Genomic DNA, 21347 nt, shown 5'->3' with positions numbered 1-21347 from the left:
AATTCCCTAAGAACACCAATTACAATAATAACATTAGATGTGAACTCTTCGAGTCCCTGCCCAATATGAACCCAAGGATGCAGGATGGGAGGGAAGCTCAGGCAGGGGCAGTGAACTAGCCACTAGAAAACGGCAAGACAATGAGGGGGAAATAGGAAAAGTCATAAAACACCCAGAAAAAGCAAATGGCCTCTAGTCTCTGTGCTGTTGCCACTGTGGGAAATGACACTATAAGTTTTTCCCAGACCAAAACCCTAGGGAATCCTTAGGCCACTTATCTACTTTATCTGTACTATAAACATTCACAGGAAGCTACCATGAGCAGAGCATCACGAAAAGCCTCAGAGCGTATAGGTGGGAGGGAAGATGAGACTTGTTTCTCAGGGAGTTGGGGAGGGGGGAGGAGAAGTGGTGTCATGGAAACAAAGAAGGGGAGCTGGTGTCAGTGAGCAGGATGACCCCATGCCACAAGGTTCCCGGAGAAAGAGGGAAACCTGCCGCCACAGCCTCCCTGTCGGGCCACTGAAAGGCATTGGAGCAGCTTCCATATGCTCTCACCTTCCCAGAGCTCTTGGGCGTTGGACGTGGCACTCCCAAGATGATAAAGACAGATCCAGATGAAGAAAAACCTCTAAAGGTTTACACTATGTTTAAAAGCATATGTAGGCTTGTGAGAGAAGGAAGCAGAGGCAGGCAGATTTCCAGAGAAACCCTGTCTCGGGGAAAAAAGAAACAAAAGAAAGTAAAAATAAAGTAATAAAACAGCCACATAAAGATGGAAAATACACAGAGAATCTGGATACTATATACCATATTGTTGTCTTTAAATTGTTTGATTGCCAAGGAAAGATTTACTGCTGCTAAAATACATTTGATTATAAATGCTGCTAAATTAATCCAACTTATACATTTTTAAAATGCTCTAACTTCAAAATTTAAGTTTAAGGACAGGCTACTTAGAAATAAAGGTTTTGCTTGTATTTCCACAGAAAATGAAAAGCTGTGGATTCCTTCCAGACTAATATGGTTTGATCAAGCAAGACACCCTGAAGCTTAGATGATACAGGCTTACAGACTACAAAAACAAGGACTTGGTCAGGTTTCTATGCTTTATCATGATCCTCATGGTATATGAACATCGCCCCCAATCAGCAGGAAGCAGTTTAGAAAGAACAACGCCCATATTCCCAAATATTGTTTATAAATGTTTGTTTTCATTTAAATGGGGTTAGTTATAAATGATAATGAGCATAGTCAATCTCTTTTTAAAGAAAGAAAAGGGGAATAGGATATAGGAATGAATACTTTGCATTGGTATAGATTTGCATTTATTGATACAACTTTAAGGTCAATTTTGTGATAGGTATATGTCTCCTCTTGTTTAGGTATTGTGTTTATACAGATCTTTTACCTATAATAGTCAGAACTTATAATTAGGTTAGTTAGGTTTTCTAGATTTACAGAGATGTATTTGAGATGGTTAGGTATTCTTCAAACCTTTCAAAGACCTACAGAAATATGGCATTTAAATGGTTTAGGGTTTTTCTTGGCAGTAAGACACAACTGCTCCTGGCACACCAATTACGTCAGAAAGGAGGATTGGCATCAAAGAAACTCATTATGGAGTTTGCTTTCAACATGGCAAGATTAGCCATTTGGGTAAGAAACTACTCTTGCCTGGACTGTTTGTTGCTGTATAAACTGGACATGCAGGACCCACAAGAAAATGACTGCTGAACTTACAAAACAAGACAGTACTAAAGGGTTCCTGTTAAAATGGAGAAGAATGCTAGACACACTGTGGCCTCTAGGCTGAAGATGGATGCCCCAATGTTACAGAGGAACTTCGGGTGACTGTCCAGGTAGTGAGAAGTCTCTGTCACTTCTAGAGTTTATATATTATCCTTCTGTGGTTTTTGATAGAGTTGAAGACACATAGTTATGGTTATAGTTTTCTTCAGTTATTATAAAAGATAAGTTATCCTTCTTTTATTTAGACAGAAAAGAGGAGATGATGGGGAATGTACTGTGTATGTTTATTTTATTGATTGTTAAATAAAATACTGTTTGGCCAATGAGACAGCAAGTTAGACGGGACTAAGAGTCAAAGAGGATTCTGGGAAATGTAGTAGAGAAGTGGTGATCCAGGCAGGAAGTAACATAGCAAGAAGACTCATATTTAAGTGAAGGAGAAACAGGAAGGGTCCCTTTTTTCCCCTCTGCTCTTGCTCCAGCGGCAGGATGTGATCCACCGGCAAGGAGGGATGCCAATAAGGTGTCTGATAAGATAAGTCTTATAAAATATATAAATTTATGATAATTAAGACTGAGCTAACAGATGAGGAATCCTAGTCATTGGCCAAGCAGCTTTGAACCTAATACAAGTTTCTGTGTATTCATTTGGGCCCTAATTCGGGCGGGTGGCTGGCAGAAAGCGCACATGTGGCAATGGGTCTCGGTGGCTTTTGGTGGAAAGATTTATCGTAACAGGGAGCAGCTCATCCATTTCCATTAAGGGTGTGGCTGACCTTTCAGAGTGACAAACCTGTGGCTTGGTGCAGTGGCTGACTGACCAAAGCCACTGGGATATGTCTAAAAGAACTGTAAGCCAAGAAGCTGGGGTATTATAGAACTTGGTTGACTGGTAGCAGATGGTATCTTTAGGAAAAGAAAGGTCAGCTGGAGGGGCTGCATGGCTCAGCAACAATGCCACTAATGTATAAGAGATATGCTGGTTGAAGGGCCACAGGCATCAAGTTTGAAGAGGTCTGCAAGCTTCTGAGGGCCTGGTTGGAAATGTGGGATGTGATGGTTAATAATGTCAACTTACAGGATCTAGAATGACCTATGAGACACACCAGTGGGCATGTCTATGAGGGAGATTCTAGGTTGAGATAAATGAGATGAAAAGACCCATCCTAACTAAACTTGGGCATCGCTATCCCATGGGCTGGGATCCTTGACTGAATAAAAAGGAAGAAAAGAAGAGGACTAGCATTCATCTCTCTCTGCAATATGACACCCCTCACCTGCCCACCCCACCTGTCCACCTTCAAGCTCCTCCCTACCATGATGGGCTATATCGTCAAACTGAGACAAAGTAAACTCTCCCTTTCAGAGCTTTTGTCACAGCCATAAGAAAAGTGACTAAGACAGGCACAATGCTATCTCCTCGCTAGTTCTATTTGTCCTTTAAGGCCAAGAGCAGTGTCTTCTCCTTATGCTCTCCTTGCCTTTTCTAGCCCACTTGACTTTATTCTCCAGCCACTAATCACCACTCTCAGTCCTTTTCCTTTCATTTAGAATGCGAAGATGCTAAAGAATGCATTTCATTTAGAATTCGAAGAACCAAGTTCAATGGAAGCCACAAACAAGTTGCTAAGAAATAGTTAACTATGTACTAGGTGCATGTGACAAATTAGCATCCCTCTAAACCCTTGTAGCCTTAACCATCTCTGGGGCTAATTGTACCTACAGGGATACAGCCCTGGGGTGATTCGGAACCCCAAAGCTGTGCTGTCCTGGATTCAAAAGACAGAGAAGGTCAGAAAGAAACTGAGATTAACTGTGTCCAGTGCTGCTGATAAAGGCAGAACTAGGGTATGTCTAAGTGAGTGTATTATGGACCATTCCAGAATGATTTCAAGAGCAGTTTGAACAGGTGCTGGAGGTAAAGGCACCTACAGTTGTGTAAGAGTACATGGGAGATTCCAAGAAAGAGGCAGCAGCCTCGCTCTAGAATCTTCATTACAGAGGGTAACTACAGGATAAAATCTACAGCCCATGGGTAAAACATGATGGCTAATATTGCTTGTCAACCTGACACACTTGGAAAGCGGGAACCTCAATTGAACTGTCGCTACCAGATTGGCCTGTGGGCGTGTCTGTGGGGACATTTTCTTGATTGTTAATTGATGTAGGAGTATCCAGTCCAATTTGGGAGTACGAGTACCATCTCTAAGCATGTGGGTCTAGGCTGTATAAGACAGCTTGCTAAGCAAGTCAATAAAGAATGCTCCTCTATGGTCTGTACTTTAGTTCCTGCTTTGAGCTTTTGCCCTGGCCTTCCCTCAAGGATACACTGTAACCTGTAGCTAAAATAAACCCTTTCCTCCCCAAGTTGCTATTGGTCGGAATTGTTTTATCATAGCAACAGGAAAGCAAACTAGTATGAACCTTGAGCACAAGCAGGTGAGGTCACAGCACCGATGACCACAAGCCAAGCTGGTATCCAAGTCTGCGTGGGAAACAGCAAAGGGAAGCAACACGCTTTCTGGGAACAGATGAACCCCAAGGACTGAACAGGTACATCCTAGCAGGCACATCAGGCAGATTTAAACCAGGATCCGGAAGTGGTGTGGTGGGGGTATCCTTTACTTGATGTGCAAGCCAATAAACTGGAAGCTCTAGTTCTTAGGAATTCTCAGAAGTGACCAGTTTGACTGGAACCGGCGGTGTGGAGAAATGGCTGGGGACAGAATTATACAGAATGAGGACAGAGAAAGCCCAGGTGTAAGAGGAGGGGACAGAGCCAGGAAATGTCAAAAGCAAGGTGAAATACTTTCAAACACTTCACCAAGAGAACTGAAAAGGGTTCTGTCAACCAAGCCACCCTTCCAGAAGCTGAGGAAAAGCAAAGGGACACGATAGATAATGGACACATACCAGCAGGACATTCAGGAGAGATCAAGCTAGAGGCAAACACACAATAAGAAGTAAAGGAGGCAAGAGAGCAAAAATGAACACTAATTGGGCAAAGTCCAAAATGAGGCAATTCAGAGAAGAAATTATCATTTCAGAAATGAAAACTGAGTCAGGCCTGTGACCATAGCTACTTGAGAGGTTGAGGCAGGGGGATGGCTAATTCAAGGCCTGCCTGGACTACAGAATGAGTTCAATGCCAGCCTAGGTATGCTGGCCAGACTCTGTCTCAAAAACTGAACAAAACACAAAATCAGTCTGGAGACAATGAGATGGTTCAGCAAGGAAAGGTCCTTGCCACCAAGTCTAATGACCTGATTTGACTCCTAGAATCCACATGGTGGAAGAAGAGAACGGATTCCCACAAGTAGTCTTTTTATCTCCACACCAGTAATATGGTGTACGTGGACAAACACACACAAAATGAATAAATACATTTTTGTTTATTTGTTGTTTTGTTGTAAAGAGGGCTGGTAGAGCACTTGCCTAGCACATGTGAGATTCCAGCCTCAATCCCCACAGAGAAGAGGGGGAAGGAGGAGGAGGAGGAAAAACAACCATTATAGGGGGTGGAAACTTTAGGAGGTAGGACTGGAGACAGCAGGTCATTGAAAGGGATGTGGGAACTCTAGTCCCTCACTCTTCTTGTTTCTTTGGCATTATGGGGTGACTTATTTTCCTCTACCATGGATACATGAAGCTGTGCATCACCACAGACTCAAAGACAAACAGTAAGCTGGGAGCCAAAACAAACCTTCTGCCTTCCTTAAGTTTTGTTACAGAACAAGAAAAGCAACTGCTATACCTGGCATCCCAAGAATATGCAAACAGGTCCTCATCAGAGTGAATTTCCCAGCACATGGATCTTGGACTTCCCAACCTTCAGAACTATGATAAATAAACTTCTGTTGTTTATAAGCCATGTAGTCTGTGACATTCTGTTACAGCATTCTAAGAATACAACGTTCCATGTAACACACCCCTATACCCTAATCTCCTGTCTCATTAGAGAGGCAACTTCTGTTCTGAGTTTACTGTCCCTCATTTCCATATACACATTCCAGTTTTCTTATATACATATACACATTTATTTTCACACTGATTCATATTTTACATAAACAGGATCTGTCTTTCACACATACTATATATGTGCATATGTATATGTGTGTGTATAAAAAACCTTTTACATTTTTTTCAGTATTATACTTTAAGATTTACTCATTGCAACAGTCCATTTGTTTTGCCTGCTGCCTGTTATTTCATAGTACAATTTGAACTAAAAGTCATCTATCTATTCTTCTCATTGCTAGATACTCAGATTGTTTTCTGATTATAAATGATATAAACATTCTTGTACATTTCTAATACAGGTCCTCTAGGGCATATAACCACATGTTGGATTTCTTCTGAGAACAATACATAAACAATCTTAGTAAATCTTAGTAATGTTATCATTGTCCCATCTTCACATCTTAGACTACTGGTCTACCTGTTCCTGTTTAGCAAGCACAGCCTTAAAGACAGGGCAAGGAGTCAGACTTTTAAAAAGTTGAAACAAAAACTCAGACATCTGTTTCTCTTTGAAGTGGAGATGTGAAACCAGCCCACAGCAATAACAAATGCTGGTTGTTTTAACAGCAGTTCAAATGCCTAACTCAACTCAAGCAGCCAGGGATGCTCCTCTATGAACCCTGTCCATCAAAATCTGTGGGCAGGGCTATAGCCACCACCCATAATTTCAGAAACAGAAGATGGCCCTCTTCTACTTTGGCAGCAATTATTTTTTTAAAAAGTGTGTTGGGGGGGAGGGGTTGAGACAGGGTTTCTCTGTGTAGCCCTGGCTGTCCTGGAACTCACTTTGTAGATCAGGTAGGTCTCAAAACTCACAGAGATCCGCCTGCCTCTGCCTCCTGAGTACTGGGATTAAAGGCGTGCACTGCTACTATGTGGCTTATTTTTTCAATTTTTAAAGACACTTACTGTGCGTGTATGTGTGTGCTCAGAAGCACACATGCACATACATATGTGCCCATGTGAGAGAGCACATGTGGAGGCCAAAGCACAACTTATGAGTCAGTTCTCTCCACCCACCATATGTCTTCTGGGGATCAAACTCAGGTGGTAAAACTTGAGGCAGCAAACACCTTTACCTGCTGAGCCCTCTCATGGCACCCAACTCCTCTTTGTGCTTCTTAGTTGTTAGTGAGTTCCTTGGCTTTTCTCCATACTGTCCACCATAGTCAGGCACTTGGCTTTGTTTCATACTCCCTACCACAGTGAGGTACTTGACTTTGCTTCCCACTTTGAGGTCCTGCTTCACCCCAGTCCAAAGTAGCAACACCAACTGATAATGGTCTGACATCATGAACCAAAACAAAACTCCCATTCTTCAAGTTGACTGTCTTAGGTATTTTGTTCCCACAACTGAAAACTAGCAAACACAAGCACTGTGCAAGCCTAGTAGGTTCCATACAGCCAACAGCCAACTATGCTCATCTGTAATAGCACCTGCTGAGAGCCTTACCAGGCTTGGGGCTTCTGGGTACCTACTTGAGGGTCCACTCAAGTCTCAAGTAAGCAGTCATGCCAAAAGCTGCACATTAAGATCAGGAAACAGGTGACATAGAACATTCCATGAAGGCCTTAGTTATAGCTTCCCCCACTTAGTCCCTTCGTTCCATCTTCCCATCACATTCCCCAACACTCTTGGGCTCCTACTGATTTTATGTTAAATGTGACTGAGCCACAGAATGCCCAGATATTGGGTCACATCATCCAGGTTGTTTAGGATGACATACGGAGCAGATTTTCTCCCTGGCTTCATCAGTCACATAAAGGCCTATAAAGGACATGGACAAAACTGGTCCAGACATGGTGGTGCACGCCCAACACACTCGAGGCAGAGGTATGAGGATCTCTGTGAATTCGAGGCCAGCCTGGTTTACACAGTGAATTCCAGGCTATCCAGGGTTATCTAGTGAGAGCCTATCCAGACAAAACTATCCAGACAGACAGACAGACAGACAGATCTTGTTTCTGCCTGGTAGCCTCCAAATCAGAAATCATTTGTCCCCTATGTTTTCAATCAAACCAAACAATCCTTTTCTGGGTCACAAGGCTACTAGTCTCCAGACTAGAACTCTGCCATAGGCTTTCCTGGTTCTATGGCCTCTACACTTTAACTAAACCAGCTATTGGCCTTTTGGGTTCCCTGCTTACTTAAAACAGATGCTGGGGTTTGAGTCTTTGTAATGACATGATTCAATTTCTTATATTAGTGTGTGTGCATATACATACTTATACACATATATTCTCTTGGTTCTGTTTCTCTAGAGTACCTTGGTGAATAAAGACTAATGCTCAGTTTTTATCCTGTGCTTCTGGCTCCGGTACCTAGGAACCAATGCATTCTGAAATTCCAGCATGCTTTCAGTCCCTACAAGGTATCCTCTGAAGTTGTACACTGTGTGTTTCAGCACTATAGCCTGTGGTCTGACTTTCTACTTGCAGAACTCTGAGAATTTTCCATGGACCACTTCCTCACATCCTCTTATCCCCAGGCCATCAAGTCTTATGAACAAATCAATGGACCATCAACTCATGACACCCCATCTCACCTCCAGGAACACATTGGAAGCCATCCCCCTGATATCCAGGTTTGCATTGGCATGTGAAGGATCCTGGTGTGTTGTAGCAGAAGGCATCAGGGTGACATCGGCTGAGCTGGCATTCATCCACATCTGCAAAACAGCCACAGGCCCAGAGACCACGAGATTGCTTCAAGAATTTGTGGTTGATACAATAATTTAATCCACGCACTCAAATCTATATGAATCTGCTTTTAATTAGAGTCTAGGGACTTTAAACCCACTAAATATTAATTTTTAAAACATTCACACCCCATCTTCTATCTAGTACATTTGCAATTGTGTTTCATTTGAGAATAATAATGTTTTCAGGAAACACAGAGCTTGCAAAAGGAAAAAATTTAAACTGTCAGATGTTCCCCCTTTATTGTAAGCAAGAGCCTCTATAACTCCTAAGTATTTAGAGAAGAGAAAATTACATAGCCAATAACAGAGAGATGGCATCTCTGAAATCTTTTTTGAACTTAAATTCAGTATAATGTTGCATAACTTTACAAACCAAATAAACCTGAGTTACTCTGTTAATTCCTCTATGAGTCCCCTGACAGCATACTATGGGCTGATTCCAAGCCTGGAAAGATTCTGTGATGTCACTTCTTCTCTGACTTCAGAATAGGAACTTCACTTCTTGTACCAGAAAGAGCAAGCCCATTACACACAAAGATGGACGTTATGCTCTGTGCAAGCAAGGACTGTTTGGAGTTTCAAAAAACAAGCAAACCTTAGTTCCCAGGCAAAAGCACTATCTAACTGCTGCTTCATGAAGCAAGTCTTGGGGTCAGGGGAAGCTATGGAGGTCCCAAATGAGAACAACTCTCCAAGAAAATGCAGTTCCAGTTGCTGACACGATAGAAAAGACTCTTGCCCAGTGGAGCAAAATGAACACATCCTCCTTACAGACAGAGAGTGTTGATGATTAGCACACAGTAAGCACCACCCAGGCTGCTCTTCAGAGCCACCACATACCTTGGCAGGCTCTGCCATCCCCAGAGAAGCCAGGCAGACAGGAGCAGGTGTAGGAGGAGCCACCCATATAGATGCACTGGGCCCGCTGGGGGATATCACAGTTGTGGAGACCAGTTTCACAGTAGTTGATGGGCCGCTGGTCCACGTCAGCTTAAGGACAAAGAAATGAACACATGCCTTTGGAAGAAAGTCTCAGAACAGGTAGGTACTCTTCCAAACTCTCTGCACACCAGTGATTTGATCAGTGAGGCTCGGAGAAGCAGACTGTGTCTGGATGCCGCCTGAGTCCAGATCATACTATCTCCTTTGGTCACCACGTTCCATGTCGTTGTACCTAGGGCTTCCTGATCCCAAAGTGTTTGTTCTACCAATGAGCTGCATCTCTATTACAGGCAGGCCTGGAATTTACTCTGTAGGCCAAGCAAGCCTTGAACTGTGATCCCTTCATTTCAGCCTCTCAAGTAGCTGAAATGAAAGGTCTGCATCCCCAGGCCTGGCTTATCTTTGAGCAATGGAATCCATTATTCAAACAGTTTATGCAGAACTTATAGACAAATGGAAGGCTGGGGCCCGGGGAGAGGCCAAGGATTGGCCTGTGACTCCCCTGTGCCCTCATAGGCAGCTCCTTGAGGCACCTCCAAGGTCTTCACAGGCTGTAGGAAGAGCTCATATCTAACTACCTCATTTTGAAGATGGAAAAACCAAGGCCTGGGAGGTTAAGTGTCTTGCTGAGAACTGATGTCTGGGAGAAGACATTGGCACAGCCTCTGTCTTGTACTCTGCTCTGCCCTGCTCTCAAGTGAATGTGGCCTTAGGGAATGGGCAGACCCAGGCCAATCTGCCTCCTCCACATAGACTAGATCTCAGTGAGACCTAACTCTTCCCAGTCTATCACTCTACTGAGCCAACCAGGGATGCCAATGGTGTTACATTAAAAGCAAAGTTTAGAACCTCCCCCAGCTCAAAACTCATAGGAAAAAAGTCAGGCCAAGAAAACCGATGTTCTCTGCTAGAATGAAAAAAAAAAAAAAAAAGTTTCAACACAGCATGTTAAAATCTCAGCTCTGTGCAACAAAGAGGGCTGGCCTCCTGGGTGCACAGATGTTTGAGTCACACTCAAATCCTGAGAACTGTCTGTTCCCTCCCGTCCTACAGACACCACCTCATCCAGACCTTGGCGCCTCATCCAAGCTCTGAGATGGAGCAAAGGGAACGCATGCATACTGGTCACAGTAAACAGCCAGAGAGCACATGGGGACAGAACACTGACTGGTACAGTTGGTTTCTGTTTTAACTCAGACAGACACACATGTCCCACTCAGTGTATTAGCCTGTAGACCTGGGAATCTCCATGAATCTTTGAGCTTCAATTCTTGGAACCTGGGGGCTGGATGTATGTATGTATGCATGTATGCATGCATGTATGTATATATGTATGCATGTATATCTCGGGCTTGGGATAAATCTGGGTTGAGTACTTGCTGAGCATGCATGAGGCCATGGGTTCCATTCCCAGTATTGATACACTGGGCCTGGCGGTGCATGCATACAATCCCAGTAGGGTAGAAATAGGAGGATAAGAAGTTCAAGGTCACACTTGACTACATAGTGATTTTGAGGCCAGCCTATGATACATGATACCCTGTCTCAAAAAAGTCAAATATTTTGGATATAATATACCAATGTGAAGTGGGAGGTAACATGTCAAAAATTTTGTTCTTCATGACTGGCCCAGCATCTTCATTAACAACATCAATCAAGAACATAATAAGCTTAATGAATCAATAAAATTTCAGTAAGTCTAAAAAGCTATGCTTCAGCTTGTGGCTTACTAAAATAAGTGGCATGGCGCCAAGTGGAATTTCCTTTCTGATATAACTCAGGTAGAATTCAGTCTAAGGCAGCAAAGAGCATGAAAGTACTTCACCATGAAACAGAAAGCTTAGATGGATGAACTGATGCATTGCTAGCATGCACTAGTATATGCATTACAAGAACATGTTTGCTCCTGGCAGCCGTGACCATCTAAACAGGCAGAGGGCAGGGCTTCTTCTAATCCCCCTTGTAGTCTGCCCCTAGCAGCAGAAACTGGTGTCTGCTTCCCCACCAGGATCAAAACCCGTAATTATGCCTTTCCTACAGAGGTAGTCACCCCAGGAAAATTTCTTACAGAACTTACCCACGCATATTCCCCCGTCTGAAAAGTGGTAGCCCTCCACGCACTCACAGCGGTAGGCTCCTGGGTAATTGTTGCAGATTGCATGGTTTCCACACCTGGAAGGTTGCTCTGAACATTCATCAATATCTGCAGCAAATTGTTGATTAAAAAAAGGCAGACTTTTTAAACCTCATGAAACATAATCAAAGAGAAAGCATTTTCCACAGAGAAGAGATCCTTTTGAAGACAGATGTTTCTACATGCCCAAAGTAATATGAAATAGGAATTGTTTTTTGCCCTTTACATAACGTAGAGTGCGATTCAGTTAATTTTTTTCTGAGTGATATGTGCTTCCTTCTGAGTGAGTAACCAAAGGGAAACCGATCCAAACAAGCCACTCAGACTGGATTGGCAAAACACATTAGAAGATATAGAGAACTGCTCCTACAGAGGATCCAGGTTTAGTCCCCATAGTATAAGTAAGTAAATCTTTAAAATAAACTACCTTCCAACAGTTATGACTATAAAGAAAGGCTACACAAATTATAGCCAATTGAGAATTTGTGAATGTTACCTAGGATTTAGTAGACTCAAAGGCTGGGGTTGAATAGTACTAGGTTCAAATCCTGCCTCCTTTTATTACTGACTTGTGTTGTCTGGGCAGCTTAACTGTTTAGCCTCAGTTTCCCCATTAGTAAGTAAGTACAATAATATTCATTGGTGCATTCCTTTGGGAATTAGAGAAAATGGATGTGGGCCAAGGGAGTATGCAGCACACTCAAGACATGCAGTCATGATTATAATCATCACTCATCTATTGTATAGCCCTAGTGCATTTTGGGAAGACAGCTTTCAGACTGCCACCAGACTTTGAAGGCCATCTATGGCTACCGGTTTGTTGGCCTGGATGAAAAGCAGTGCTGATCCCTCATTACTCTATCAGTCCCATGACAGGTTGACATGTAGTCACATAAGTTACTTCCTGTACTGGCCCCATACTCAGAGGGTTCATAGTCTTTCCTGAGATAGGTATGCAAATGACTGGTACTATTTAACCCTCTTCCCTTTCAAGTTCCCTAATGTGAACTGTTCACACCCAGAAAGCAAAGTATCCCAGATCCACCTTTGATGGATAGCTTATCTGGTACCCTTCCTTTTTTGTAAAAAAATAAATAAATAAAAAATAAAAAGTCTGCTGACTTACTGGACAACATTGAATAAAACAAGCATTTTGCAACATTAGCTCTGTAGTTTGTCCTATACTTTCACAAAACAGATGCTATTCAATTTTTAAAAAACTGTGTGCGTGTGCGTGTGTGTGTGTGTGTGTGTGTGTGTGTGTGTGTGTGCGCAGTTTAAGATTCAAGATCTCAGACAAGTGGACCTTGCTAGGAACAGCTGGAGGGGTAGAAGGTGGCATGTGTGGGAACTGGGACTGAGGTGGGGGTCACATAAGCCCATCTGTCAGCTGCTGCTCCCACAGGGCGGAGCACAGTCTCTCATGCCTAACACCTGTGCTCTTTACTCTTCTCAGAACTCTCACAGCAGGTGGCAGGACCCCAGTGCTGGCCTGCATTCTGAAGGCTCCCACCCAACAGAGCACCAGAGCAGAGCAGCAGTTTTCCATCTAAAAGCCAGGGCCAAGTCAGAAGGGAACTTGTCCAAGCCCCTTCCTTGCTAGGAACATTTACGGGGGTGGGGAAGATACGTTGTGCAAAGGCTGCAGAGGCCACAGCAGGCCAATAGGACCTGGGCATAGTGGGGTCAGGGAGGACAGCTTTACATCATCAGGTCTGTAAGGAGAAGCCAGGCTAGACACCACTGTTTTTTTTTTTTAGGGACAAGACCCTCCCTATGTCCCCACTAAGATCCCATGGTCTTTGAAGTTTTCCTCATGTTTGATTTAAATCTCTTCTGTTGACTTAGTCCAAGTCCTTAACCCTTTCTTTAATGGAAATAGTAACCTGGTTGCTATGGTGATTGTCTATCATAGCACCCTACAACATTGGCTTAAAGAGGATTTTTCCACATCTGGTTAACTTCCTCTCTGAAAAGAGGAGAACCCCTTTTTAGCTCAACAAGAAAACCATGGATTATTCATTTTTATTTTTTAAAAAGGTTTTTTTTGTTGTTGGGTTTTTTGTTTTGGTTTGGTTTGGTTTGGTTTGGTTTTGGTTTTTGAAACCAGGTATCTTCATGTAGCCCAAGCTGGCCTCAAGCTCACAATTCTCTTGCTTCCACTACTGGGTTTGTTCCACATACTCAGTTTGGAATTACTTTTTAAAATTATTGTTGCGTGTGGTGTGTATGTATGTATGTATGTATGTGGGAGCACACATGACACTGCATGCATGTGGAGTTCAGAGAACAACTTTGAGGAGTCAGCTGAAGCAGGATCTCTGTTGTTTCTGCTGTGCCGTGTCCTCCAGGCTAGCCTGCCCTAGGGCTTCCTAGAGGGTCTCCTGTCTGTGCCTCCCTCCCATCTTGCCATATGAGGGTTGGGATTACAGGTTCGTGCCACCACATCTAGATTTTGACATTGGTTTTAGGACTTGAACTTGGGTTGTCAGACTTGTGCAGCAGCCATCTCACCAGGCCTAGGTGAATCCTTTGACTTTCCCCCACAGTGACTAGCTTTGGTACATTTTCAATATCTCTGCAAATTACTTCTTTTATAAATGCCAGGCCCTTTGAGGAGGTTATCAATATGTGGAATGCTTCCTAGAAACTCAGAAATTATTCATTGAAATGTTAACTGACACTGCTACTCTAGATTACAGTGTGAGGGATTACAGTGTGAGGGATTACAGTGTAGGCGCCATTGTGCTGTGAACCCCAGGTGAATTGCTAAGCTCTGAGAGTCTCTGAAAATCTCTTCCTGATTTCCTAGGGAAGCTCACTTGGAGACAGTAGCCCCAAACAGCCTCACTTTGCCTGTCATGGATCATCATATCCCACCACAGACTTGAATCACCCAGGTTCACCCTAGGTCCCCTCTCAGGAGCCTCCCCAGGTTCAAACAGCTCACAAAGCCGGATGCTTAATGCAATTTCCTATCAAAAGCCTCATGTCCAGATACATTAACACTGATGCTTGTTCTGGTAACTCAGAACAATAAGGAGCCTGACTCAGGACATCCCCACATTCCACCAGGCTAATACTCCAGAATGATGACCGACCAAGGACAAAAGCAAGTGCATGAGTGGCCACCCATCTTCCTGGACAAGGCTGGACAAGGATTTCCGGGGACAGTTGCAGAATGCATAAAGCACAGGGCAGTGGCGGGGGGGGGGGCAGTTCTCTTCAGAGAAGCACTCCCTGGGACAAGCTCAGACACCAAGAGCAGCGTGAGAAGGTTACAGTAAGCAGCAGCAGACACGTGGACACATGTGATGGTTAACATTGACGATCAGCTAGACTGGATTCAGGTCTCCAGGCATGGCTGTGAGGGAGTTTCTACATTAGGTTCATTGGGGTGGGAAAACTTATTCTAACTATCCACAGTATCCACAGTACCATCCCATGAGCTGGGGTCCTAGACAAAAAAGAAAAAGAAAGAAAGAAAGAAAGAAAGGAAGGAAGGAAGGAAGGAAGGAAGAAAGAAAGCTAGCTGAGAACCAGAGTTCATCTCTCTCTCCCTGTTTACTGACACTAATGTGGGCAGCTGCCTCAATCTCCTGCTGCCATGCTTTCCCAGCCATGATAGACTGTACCTTCAAATTATGAACCAAGAATAAACCTTTACTTCCTTAGTTACTTTACCAGATATTTTGTCATGGCAACAGGAAAAGCATCTATAATGCTTCATCAATATGTAGGTAGCTGGTGACATTATATACAGAGTGAGAAGTATGGAGACCTAAAGGAATCCCTCATCTCCACCCCCACCTTCACCTTCATGACAGCCTTCCGCTCACATAAGATAGCACTGTGCTGCTTGGAACTGTCCTGAGCCAACACAGCCATTCATGAAAGGGAAGGACTGGCCACTGACAGTCATAGGCTGGTCAGTTCTGTGTCCCTTCTACCACGCTCAATGACCAGGTAGGTGAGTACCAGATTGAATAGTACCAGATACACAGTTATCAGCATTACATCACCCATATGTAAGCACAAACCCTGCTTGCCAGTGTTTCAGAGCACCATGAGCAAGCAGCCTGCAGGGAAGGGTCTCTCTTAAGCAACAACCCCCCCCCCCATGCCCTACATCAGGATCTACACACCAGATCTGCCTCTCGGTAGGATTCCAGACCTAATGCACGATTCCCAAACCTCAAGCATTTGGCTTTCCAGGGCTTGTTCCCTAATGATGCAAGGATGAAGTTAGCAGTCCATTTTGCTGGGTGGATACTTGTGAGTACACCCTTCATTTACCAGGGAAAACTACATCTAATATTCCTTCTCATTAGTGAGTGCTTCAGTGCAGGCTTAAGTGGCACTGGTTAAGTCCCTGACACTCTTACCCTTAGCAATGAACAAACTGTTCTTTGTAATAGATTAAAATTCACTTACCAACAAATATCAAGCTGTCTACATGAAAGTCTTGGATGTTAAATTTTAAATAATAAAACAAATGATGCCAGAAGGCAGTTCACTACAGACAGTCCAGTAAGAGACTTGTGTTACTCACTGGCTCACTTTAGTGAGCTCACATTAATGTCCCTGACTCACATAATGAGCCTCAGTTACTATTAATTAAAGAAAAGCAGTAGAAACCTCAAGTGCTAACAAAGCTATAGAAAAGTTGGAGCTGGGGAACCAAAGCAGGCAGCAAAGCATTTGCCATGGCAGCATGAGAATCTGAGTGACATCCCTAGAGCCCACACAGAAAGCAGGCCATTGAGGTACACACTTGTAAACCTAGCAATGGATGAACAGAGATGGGACTCCTGGGACTTGTAGTATACTGAGTGAGCTCCTGGTCAATAAGAGGGCCTGTTTCAAAAGAAGTAAAAAGAGTTCCTAACAAATGACACCTGAGATGCCCTCTGGCCTCTATACACATGCAGTACACCACCCCCATGTGTGTTTGTTTATACAAAAAAATTGTGGAGAAAATTGAAACTCCTGCACACTGTTGGTAGAAATGTAAAACGGTATAGCTGTTATAGAAAACAGCATGAAGGGTCTCCAAAATTAAGCATAAAATGATCTACCAGACTTACTTTGGGGCTATCCAAAAACAAAAACTGAAAGCAGGAGCTTTCAATAGAAGCCCTGTTTATCACACCCTTGACTGCAGTATCAAAAGGTGGATGCAGGGGCTGGAGAGATAGCTCAGTGGTTAAGAGCATCAACTGCTCTTCCAGAGGACCTGAGTTCAGTTCCCAGCAACCACATGGTGGCTCACAACCGTCTGTTACGAGATCTGGTGCCTTCTTCTGGTGTGCAGATATACATAGAAGCAGAATGTTGTATACATAATAAATAAATAAAATCTTTAAAAAAAAAAAAAGGGTGGATGTAGTATGTCCACTCACAAGGGACTACCAGCAGGTTCCACAAAGCATAAAGCATAGTTGGCTGTGCCTTCTGAAGGAATGTGCTCCCTTCATCTGAATGGATAGAAAAGCAAAAAAAAAAAGAAAAGTGTGTGTGTATATGTATATATGTGCATATATCATGCAGTACATAATATAATGTAGTAATGTTCAGCCTTCAAAGAAAAAAAAACATTGTAACATATGTCATGACATGGATGAATCTTAAGGAGAGATTTGCTCAAGATTTAAGATTGTGGTAGTGGCTTACTTCCTATAGCATACACAATCTTAAATCTTGAGCAAAAAAGCCAGTGACAAAAGGATAAATACTGTGTGATTCCACAAACATAAGGTTCTAGAGCCAATAGGTTCATAGAAACATAACATCAAATGGCGGGACACAGGAGTTGGGGATGAAGACATGCAACATGGTACTGGGAGTGTGGTCTAATAAACACAAACACAATTTGTTGTACAAGATGAAAAGGATCCTAGCAAAGGGTGATAGTAACAACTTCACAACAGTGTGAATGTGTTTAATAACAATGAACTACACAATTAAAGATAGTTTAAAACAGCCAGGCAGTATACACACCACCCATCACTTGGGCGGCAGAGGCTGGGTGGTCTTGAGTTTGAGGCCATCCTGAGATTCTCAAGGAGACCCTGTTTTAAAACAGAAACAAAACCAAAACAAGGTATGCCTTTCATGGTATGTTTGTATGTCACACATTCAACATACTCATTCCTGTGATATACACTCAGCTTCCTGGCTTACAGAACCTGGATGTTCCCTCCTAGACCAATAGCCCAGAACCCCACACTTCAGACCAAAAAACAATACCGTAGCAAGTCTGCCCATCTCCTCGGAAGCCAATGGAGCATTCGCAGGTGAACTGTGTTCCAGGGCCAGGGCGACAGGCTGCATTGCTGTCACACCCGTGAGTGCCAATGTAGCATGGATTCTGAAGAGCATCGGGGGAGCCCTCTGTGAAGGTAGAGACAATATTCAAAAACCTTCCAGCAGCCCTCCTGACACAAGAAGTAAGCTGCTATCACAAGAGAACAGAACAATGGGACCAGAGCCTTGTATGCTGCACTACAGTGGGACCACCAAGCTCTACCCCTCTAACCCCGATCTCTGTTTCTATAAATTGTGTTACTGACAATAAGCCACACTCCTCTATGGTAGAAAATGAGATGTCTGTGGCTGGCTAAGACCAGAAAAACGACAACAAAACTCTGTGTGTGTGTGTGTGTGTGTGTGTGTGTGTGTGTGTGTGTGTGTGTGTGTGTGTGTTTAAATGTGAAAAGTCCCTCAGTTGGTGGTGATATTTGGGGTGGAACCTTTGGGAGGTGGAACCTTGCTGGAAGAAGTAAGTTACATGGTGTGTGGTGGGGGAGCTTTGAGAGTTCACTCTTTCTGCTGCATGTTTGCGGCTGAAGATGTAATCTCTTAGCTTCATGCTCCAGCCACCTACCTGTTGCTCTGCCTTCCCCACCATTATGGATTACTCTTCTGGAACCCTAAGTTTTACTAAGGTAAAACTGTTGATTCTGGTCCTGGCATTTCACACAGAAACAGAAAAGGAACTAATGCATACATCCTGTAGAATTCTATTTAGCTGTGAGAAGAGGTGGCACCCTTTGAATGTGGGTACATGGGAGAGTCTGGAGATCATTATGTTGAGACCCAGAAAGACAAATCCTGGCTTCCACAGGTGAGGGAGGATGGAAGGGATGGGGAGGCGGTGAGAGGATGTTGAGCAGGTACCAGGATGGTGCAGATGGATGGAAAGAATAAGGTCTAATGACAACAATTAATTACACATGTCAAAATAGCTAGTAAAGATTTAGAATGTTCTCAACACTGAGAAATGAGACATGTTTGGGGATGGACATGCCCATTGCCCTCACCTAATCCCTACACCCTGGATACACCTGCTGAAATTAGTTAGTTCATATCCCACAATACAAACAATTTTTAACGTGGTCCTTTTAAAAAGTAGAGGGTTTTTTTTGTTGTTGGTTTTTTTGGTTTTTTTGTTTTTTGTTTTTTGTTTTTTTTAATGTTTACTAGAGTCCGAAGTAGCCTTTGGCTGGCTGGCTCTGAGAGGAAACTCATCAGGATAGCCTTCTGCCCTGAAAGCTCATGAATAAAGAGCCCAGACACCCTCATGAATAGGCCTTTGGTTGAAAGAACAAAGGCAGGTCTATTTGCCAAGAGTGATGACCACACTTTCACAGGATATCTGACGGTCATTTTCTTCTATAGACTGAGAGCAGGAGACCAAAATCCCAAATCCAAGGAGCAGAGATTTTGACAAGTATGAGTGCAGAGTGCAGGAAGCACACAGGGGGCCGTCCACCTTACCCCTCACAGGCCCGATGGAATTGCTGAGGGCATAGCGCAAGATCCTTTCCTCCTGGTTGTACAGGACAAACACACTGTCCACGGAGAGCTGCTGGGTACTGGGCAGGGCTGGCCTGGAGTCATCATGGACACACTCCTGGAAGGTGATGGTCTGACGCCACTGGTAAACATGGGTGTGTGAGGGTGCAGTGCCGTCCGGATCAGGCTCAGTCACCGTGTACTCCCGGGTGGAGGAGGAAGTGATCACTGAAGCGTGGGAGGAAGACAGGAGCTTCAACAAAGGCTTTGGGGGCATCGGTAGCAGTCCCTACCCACAATGCAATCAGATGACAGGCCTGCTGGAACAACCCACATACGACCATTTGTTGTGCTTACATTCCTGTTGCTTTCTCCTCTCCCATAGATAGCATCAGTGGAGGCACTCACGTACTTGCTGACTCATGCTAAAGCTTTCTATAAGCTCCCAAGACACCGAAAACTAGAGATGAGGCCCAGCAGGAAAAAACACGGCTCAGAAGGAGACACACCTGGACCCACGCCCCTCAGCTGAGGCTGTAACCACCAACCTGGTGCTAGCTGCTTTTGCCTCACTTCTCTTTCAGAAGGAGCTAGGGTGAGAATCTGAGGAGACCACATTTGTAAATTACACGGAATCAAGCATTTACTACTACAACAGTGGCATTTGAACCGGGTTCCATAGGATTTCTCATTTAGGAATCAATAAATAGTGGCTGCTCCCAGCCACCTTAGATTAGATAGTATTAAAAGCTATGATAGGGAACGTTTTTTTTGTAGCAGCCAACTGTGGAAAAATCATCAAGAGTGATAGCAGCCAAGGAGAGAGTAGACAGTCTCCCCCACCCAGAAGAGAGTGGGAATTAGCCCAGGCAACAAAGCCCTCCACCTCCCATTTTGTTTTCTTAAAGCATAAAAGACCCTTTTTATTTCTGAGTTCTGCTGCAGCCTGCTCCATATGAGAACCATGAAAGCCAGAGGATAAATAAAAGATCAGTGTGCATTGTCTCCCATCCAGCTCCCATATGCTGGCTGCCAGCAAGCCATCTGGCTGCAGGCAGTCTAGGGCCCTTGGCCCCATTTCTTCTTCCTTCCACAGGCTCTCAGCACTGGCCATGGGTACCACCTTCCTGGATCATGCTTTCTTTAACAACAGCATTTTTAAAGCTCATATTGTTTGACTCAGCATCTGTTTCTAGGAACTGAGTCTCAGAAAAGGGTCAGACCAGCTACTTGGCAAGCTGAGGCAGGGGGATTGCAAGTTCAAGGGCTGTTTGAGCTACAGAAATGAGTTCAAGTTCAGTCTAGGTAACTTATGGATACTAAACAACAAAACCAACAAAAATCAAAGAAGGGCTGAGGGTGTATCGATGAGAGTGTAGCTTAGTGGTCGGCCATTAGTCTACTATGCAAACAACCCAGTGTTCTGTTCCCAGTATTGCAAGATTCAGACATTTGGCCAAGACCTTGGGATGTAGCTCAGCACTGCAGCGTTTGCTGAGGTTCTCAGTTCAGTCCCTGGCAGCATAAACAAACAACCAAACGGAAATGTGACCAAGTTTCACGATGCAAGAGGTCATTTCAACTCAGCATGAGACGGGGAAACTAGTGTAATTTACACTTCTGAGAGTAGAAGGACCACCCAGCAGAATGGGGACAGATTCCTTGAAAAGCCACTTAATGAAACTAGTAAATATTCATGATTTGATGTTAATTAAAAAGTAAAGATATTAACGAAGTAGTACAATTGGTTAATGCAGTACAAATGAAATGACATGTCAAAGATTACTCACTGTTTTTTCTACATTAAATATCCAGAAGCCTGGTATGATAGCTCATACCTGTAATCCCAGCACTTGGGAGGCAGAGGCAAGAGGATGGCCTTTAATTGGAGACAAGTTAGGCCTACACAGCTTTGAAAATAATCCTGACTTCTTTATAGTTAAGATGTGACCAAGTAAGAAAATGCCCTTATTCTTGGGAAAGAAATATCTGAAGCACTG

General features: G+C 43.7%; 1 protein-coding gene across 1 annotated transcript in view; it reads right to left on the bottom strand.

Annotated features, from left to right (window-relative positions):
• Nucleotides 1–21347, bottom strand: part of LOC100766031 (nidogen-1) — an 82175-nt gene that overhangs the window by 20642 nt on the left and 40186 nt on the right. Inside the window, exons 8-12 of the mRNA XM_027409438.2 lie at nucleotides 19330–19575; nucleotides 17800–17943; nucleotides 11494–11619; nucleotides 9315–9464; nucleotides 8319–8441 (exon numbers count right to left, since the gene is read on the bottom strand). Coding sequence (XP_027265239.1) covers nucleotides 8319–8441; nucleotides 9315–9464; nucleotides 11494–11619; nucleotides 17800–17943; nucleotides 19330–19575 — 789 coding nt within the window. The remainder of the gene's footprint in view (nucleotides 1–8318; nucleotides 8442–9314; nucleotides 9465–11493; nucleotides 11620–17799; nucleotides 17944–19329; nucleotides 19576–21347) is intronic.

This window comes from Cricetulus griseus, chromosome 3, assembly GCF_003668045.3.
Source record: "Cricetulus griseus strain 17A/GY chromosome 3, alternate assembly CriGri-PICRH-1.0, whole genome shotgun sequence".
In the NCBI taxonomy this organism is placed as follows: domain Eukaryota; kingdom Metazoa; phylum Chordata; class Mammalia; order Rodentia; family Cricetidae; genus Cricetulus; species Cricetulus griseus.
The sequence above is the reverse complement of the archived record's forward strand: the minus strand, read 5'-3'. Positions and strand labels throughout refer to the sequence as shown.